The 6,599-nt window shown below is 40.8% G+C and overlaps 1 protein-coding gene across 1 annotated transcript; it reads right to left on the bottom strand.

Moving 5' to 3' along the window:
• Positions 1–222: 222 nt before the first annotated feature.
• LOC149425824 (cuticle protein-like) lies at positions 223–960 on the bottom strand. The gene is made up of 2 exons (XM_089644935.1): positions 949–960; positions 223–780 (listed from the first exon to the last, which is right to left on the bottom strand). Exons 1-2 carry the CDS (start codon positions 958–960, stop codon positions 223–225), a joined length of 570 nt encoding a protein of 189 aa, XP_089501061.1.
• Positions 961–6,599: the final 5,639 nt, after the last annotated feature.

Genomic DNA, 6,599 nt, shown 5'->3' with positions numbered 1-6,599 from the left:
ATAAATTTATATGGAAGAAACAATTTGATGTTTGTTATAATTTGTTATTGACTTCATAAAACTAATTTTGGGATCAACTGTCATTCTGAACGGGTTAGTGGTAGGACTGGGCAGGCACGGCGCATGCCTTATTGTAGGCGGGGTGGCGTAAAAAAATAGGTGGAGTTCAAAATAATTTATTAATAAGTTACTAAATCATAATTTAACAGTTTTCAGTTCGGTTTAGTGGTAATAGGACTGGGCGGGGGCAGCGTATGCCTTATAGGCAGGAGCAGCGTATGCCTGGTAGGCGGGGGCGGCGTATGCCTGGTAAGCGGGGGCAGCGTATGCTTGGTAGGCGGGGGCAGCCTGAGCGTACACGGGGGCGGCGACCTTGACAATCTGCTTCAGGGGAGCGTGTTGGGCGGGCTCGTTGCGGACGATAGCATTGAAGCCATTGTGCTCATCAGCGGTGTATTCTACAACGCGACGGCTTCCGTCAGCCTCGATCAGGGAGTAGGATCCCTTGACGTCATCTCCGTTGCGGGTCTCCTGCTGGCTCTTAATGTCTCCTGTGTGCTCATCATGGACGGAGTAATCGAAGTTGTATTGAGCTGGGGCATACTGCTCCTCTTGGGCGTAGTTGACCTTGTGAACTTGGGGGGCGGAGTAGTGGACCTGAGGGGCGGCATATTGGACCTGGGGGGCGGCATACTGGATCTGGGCGGGGGCAGCATAGTGTCCCACGGGGGCCAGGAGACCAGCGTTGGCCGCAGCCACGAAACAAGCAAAAGCGAGGATCTAGAACATAAACAAATTATTTTTAGATTATTAGTGTAATAAAATTTTAATATTAACCAATTCACTTTCGTTAACACTATTTTCAGAACACGTGTATGTCACTTAATCTTGCACAAAACTATGGAAACTACTCGTATTTATGCTACTAGTTCGTTGTCTTCAACCTACTTTGAATGCCATGTTGATGCTGTCTGCTGTTGAATTCAAACTGTACCATATCGGCCGCTAAGCTCTCCTTAAATACTAAATTTTACACCACCATTTTGTCTTCAGATATTGCGTTTATGAACTTGACCCGGTTAAATAAAATTCTTTCAGTCGAAAATCTCTCAGCGAAAGCAGATTCCCGTAGAATCGTCTCGATATAAAAGTTTTTCTAATAATTTAAAGAACATGAATTTTTAAAACCTTCCCAAACAGTGGGAAATAATTTCGAAAAATATCTATTCAATTATTTCGGGAACGCCCCTTTTTAATCATTTTTGCAATACGAGTAAACATTACGGTTTATCAATATTGTTTTAGCGATAATTACCGGTCATTGTTATTTGGTATGTATGATTAAAATAATGTTGTGTTTCACCTTGCATTGACTACACTTTTTTTTAAATATTTTTGATTAATATTTTTTTAGTGTTTAGGTTTTGGTGGAAAACCATTGAAAGGATTAGTAATCTTAGTGACTGCACAGTTTAGGAATGTTGTAAACGGGAGTGGGGATGTCTATTATTATCAAAAAGAACTGGTGAAGTCTTCAAACGGCATCCCAGTATGAAAATGTCACTTTTTTTTACTTTCCCAATTTTAAAAACTTTATTTTCCGAACAGTATTTTTTAATTGTCCAATGTTAAAAATTCACAATACAAAACTTCACACAACAAAATTTCCCGACACATTTTCCGAACTTAATTGTGTCCGATTATCCGATTTTCTCTAAAGATTTTTTTCAGGAAAAAGTCAAGCTTCACATAATATCAAAAAGATAGATGTCTTTAAAAAACATCCAAACCAATCCTTATCGATAAATTTTTCAAAAATAAAATTACCAACATGAAAATTTTCCAACTTCGAATAGCAAAATCTAATCCTTTAATGTATATGTCTAACCAAATATAACATTTTCCAAATTAAATATAAAAAATAAAAGAAAAAAATTAAAATTTCGATGCAACCATAACCTTAGATGGATACCTCAAATCAAACAAATCACAAATAAACTTCTCAAAACAATACACATTTTCCTAAACATAAGAAACATATTTAAAATATAACAATTGAAAACAATATATTTTGCACTTTGCCAATCAATAATAGAATATGGAATTATTGAATATGGGGAGGAGCAACAAACTCGGCTATCAATTACATAGAAACCGCACCGAAAACTATCTTTTCACCGCGATCAAATGTACCGAAAATTACACTCGTACGCGGTACTCACTTTGAAAATCAAAACCTACCACTTTAAACAGCTATAAATCTCTTATTTCTTGACAGATTTATGATTTGCTTATCTTAAAAGCTTTATTAATGCTCTTTGTTTGTGTTGACTCGACCTCCTAATTGTCCTAACTCGCTTGAATGAGGTTTTTATACCTTTTTATCCCCAGCGTTCAGTTCGCTTTTGCAAAATGATATCGTGCTGAGCCTAGCTAACTCTGAACATCCCCCGCCCCTGCGATATTGCACACAGTAAAATAAGGCCTTCGCTTTGGGGTTGATCTACAATAAATCCCTTAACTTCACGTTGTGTGATTTGTTAATTCGAAGCCCACCGTTATGGGGTGGTAGGTATTTAATGTCTCCTTTCCATGGTAACTCCCAGTTCTTTTTAGCCAAAGTGTGGGGAAAACGTCCATCGACCCTCAGCGAGTACTACAAGAAACGAGTACGTGTCTCACCTAACTTTCGAATACTGGACCCTATTGCTAATTGACCTAGTAGTTTCTATCAAATCTCTACAATTTCCTTGTATCCCCGCCCTTACCTAATGTCCCCGTGTTTATAAATTCTAGATTGTGACATAGAACCGTACCCCCCCCCCTCTTGTGTACGGGCTATTAAACCCTTCGTTGAATAGTGTGTTGTTCCCGCATAAGTACTGGGACTCTCTCGTCGACCTCTGTAACGATGTACTGAAACTAGATAAATGGATTTAGCTGTGGTTAGTAAACTTTGGGTGTTGCGGATGGAAGTGGAAACGAGAGAAAAGGAGATGGGAACGGATTGAATGACGAGAAAAGGTTTTTTTTTGCAAACTGGGTCGGCACCTCACTGCCCCAAATGAAATGGTCGCTATTCTTCCAAATGCACAACCCCAAGAACTAATACGTGTCTGGCTTTCCCCGAGGTCTGGTCTAACTTCTTCTTATAGTCGCCTTGACACCTCCGGACCGCTCACGTCAGAGGGAGAGGCAATGCACCTGTTGGAATATCCCAAATCACCCCGCCCCGCTTCCTCCGACGGACTACTTTACTGACTGTAAAAGGGGAATTTTCATTGCTTCCCTTGTCATGATGCTAAACGCGTGCATGTTTCAAATAGGTTTGTTCTGGTGAGGTTTTCAACGTCCACTAGCCGCCAGGCCTACTATCCACCTCACGAAGGTTGCTGCAAAGGATCTCGAGGGTTTTCCAGTCGAGTTGCATCAACCTCCGGGTAAACCCCGCTTTAGTATGTGTTCGTCCTCCGATTTTGAACCCTCGTTCATCACGCCGACGTCCCCTCCACGCGATTTTGAAAGACTTGGAGCCCGTTCAATTAAACGCCTTCGCAGCGAACCAAGGCCCAAACATTCCAACTTGACATTAATTTTCATACTGCCTCTCGTGTCCTCTCATCCGACCCGGCTCCGCGAAAAGGGATGACCTCCCGAACTCTTCGTGATTCTCCATACAACGTTGACGCCCCGAAATCGCGTGATGAGGAAAGTAGAAAATCTTCTGAGCTGAGGAAGTTGTGTGCTTTCCCAAGACAGCTTACGGACAACATACTCCAACGGCGAGTTCTAAGCCGAGGCCAAAGGTATTTGGGAATTTGTTAGTGAACATATAAGGTTATACAAATATTATTAATTTGATTTTTTTTTATTTGTTTTGAGCATGAGTTGGTTGCAGCTAGTCGCTTCCATGTTGATTTGGGGTGCCCCTGCGCGGCTGCCAACTCGGTAGAGTGTACGACTTTTGTCGTCAGACACGGACGTCAAGTGATTTATGGGGGTCCCTTTTCTTCCTTTTGGGTTGTGTGTCGCCACTAACTGCTTACAAATAAGTAGGTCATTGGCCTCGTGCTAAACACAGCTGTTAGAAGCAAGCAAACAGTTCTAAATGTGATACTATTTTACCAGTATCGCAGCCCTGTCAGAGCTGCTGGTTGCAGCCCCATCTTCGTCGCAATTTTAATGTTCTGGAAATATATATATATGCAATTTCACTTACCCAAAATCGCAATATTACCAGTCCAGTCGGGATATCGACGACATGTACATTAATCCGCGTCCAGGAACTGTAGGTATGAGTAAAAGCCCCTAAGCCGTTAAGGGTTCGTATTAAATTCGAAATCGATCCTCTATGTCACCCGTCTACTCGCCAGTAGAAACTATAACCATATTGGATCTAATTTTTCTAGCTAAAATTTCTACTTTCATACGCCGCCCCGTAGATAGCACATAAATTACCGGATACTAGAATTCGGAATGTTTAAGCGGATCATTTCTTTCAATAGAAGATCTCTTCCTCCCTAACCGTAAATTGATAGTTGACATGCATCGGTATCTGTTGGCCTCCACTGTACCTAGTCTAGATATCTCCCCCTAACGACTATTTTAGAGTATCTAAGTAAGTATTTGCCGAGATCTACCCAAACTCCCTCCCCCTCCCTAGAACTTTTCATATATTATTTGCCACGTTCACTTCGATTTTTTTCACTAAATTCTTATATCGTGTAAACCGTTAAAAATCCTTCCCGTGCTCGCAAGGAAAACACTGTCTCTTCAATTTCACAATAAATTTAGAACTTTGTCTTAGCCGTTTTCGTCAGGTCATTTGATAATTATTATGGTTCTCTATTTTTTTCTCCTCTAATGGCACACGCGTTATTATTAAACATTACTGCAGTTGAGTTTCATCGTTCTATATTAGTCCAAACCAAGAGACTCCAACCCGTGAATTTAGTATTGTCTAATTATGAGTCTACCCTTTTTTTTTTGGTTGAATCTAATTAAATTTTAAAACACTTCAATTATTTCAATTAATATTAAAAGCACTCTAACTTCATGAAAATACCTTGATTTTCAAAACTCACAACTTCACTACATTTAAAACTCTATCAGTTTAGTTTAAAGATAGCACACCAAACTGTCGCGACGTTAAGTTCTCGAAGACCGACTCCAACCAAGTTAAAACGAAAAAGCCCTCATTCCCTCCAAACAACGCTATTTAATAATGTTTTTTCGAATAAATCGACTTAAAATTTGTGCGACTTTCGCCTTTATGAATTCGAGGTTTCACTTCCCGTTAAGTTTAGAATTGCATAACCCCGTTTCAGGGTTTTTGGTTCCCGCCTGCCGAGTTGAGGTAGACACCTACCACCCTGCCGAGACGGGTACAGGCGTGTACTCGGTGACTTGACTTCCGGGCGCCCTCCCGTAAATGATTTTCGGCGATATAGATTATTGCGCAAAATTATTTGATTATTTTTTCTCGTACGCGTGTTGTGTCCGTAATATTGGTTGATTTCCGGCCTATAGACTAGGTGTAGCTCATTTCTATATCGTTGTTTTCGAAATCTTTCCGAGAAATTCGCTATTGATATCGATAATATAATCGATAAATTATCCCAACTAACGGAAGCTTTTCACCTATTATGTCCAGCGCTTGCGCAATCCAGTATCCTTCCTTGTGTGCTGCCTTCTAGCATTTGATTGGTGTCTACACGATCCGTGGGTGATCCCAGGACACATATACCTTCCCCTCGGTGATGACATACGTAGGCATTCGTTCCAAAATTTGATCCGACACGTTTTTGTAATTTCGCCTACCTGTTTTGACTCTTTTCGTGATATCCGCCGCATATCTTCTGGTAATCTTTCGTAACCCAACGCTGTCCACTACCCGAGTCGTTGAAACCCCTTCCATCATGAGCTAAACTACTTTTCGGGTTTCTTTTCGATTTCCGGTCCTTTGTTTTCGGCGATCTACGCCCAGTACATCCCTGTTTTTACAGTTTTTTTGCGTCTAGTTTTAGCCCAACCCATATACTCTTTTCTCGCTTCATCTAGGAATTTCAATATATTATCCTCGTAACTTTGTTTACGCGCAAAAAAGGTCGTAAAATTTTGATCGTTAATCAAAGACTTCGTGACCCATTAACTTTTATGTCTTTTCTTAATTACCCAACTTGCATCTCCCCCGTGTTAATATAATTAGGCAATTTCGGCCAAACGTCCTATCTTAAGTTAAAATTTGTGTTCACTGTGGCCACTTGAAAGAGCACTCAGAAGTTCAGCGAACGTAAACAATTCTCTCTACGAGGATCAACTCGTAATATATCTTCTGGACCAAACATTCTAAAAACCCCCTCTTCTCCCACCAAACCGTCACCCCCCTTTTTCGTTATCGATGGTTGGGTATCGCTTCGTTTCTGCCCTAGAATGCAAATTTACCGTCGAATTCCAAGTGCCTTTACACGCATCGTGAGACCGGATCCCAAGGTTAGCTCAACAGTAAATCAACCTAGAGTGTTTCGTGTCTTTAGACCGCCCTTAGTCTCCGTGATTGGCGAAAAATTATTTAATTGATTTTGGGAATGGTCTGATTC

Source organism: Hesperophylax consimilis, chromosome 2 (assembly GCF_061612785.1).
Source record: "Hesperophylax consimilis isolate HC1 chromosome 2, BYU_Hcon_1.0, whole genome shotgun sequence".
NCBI lineage: Eukaryota > Metazoa > Arthropoda > Insecta > Trichoptera > Limnephilidae > Hesperophylax > Hesperophylax consimilis.
The sequence above is the reverse complement of the archived record's forward strand: the minus strand, read 5'-3'. Positions and strand labels throughout refer to the sequence as shown.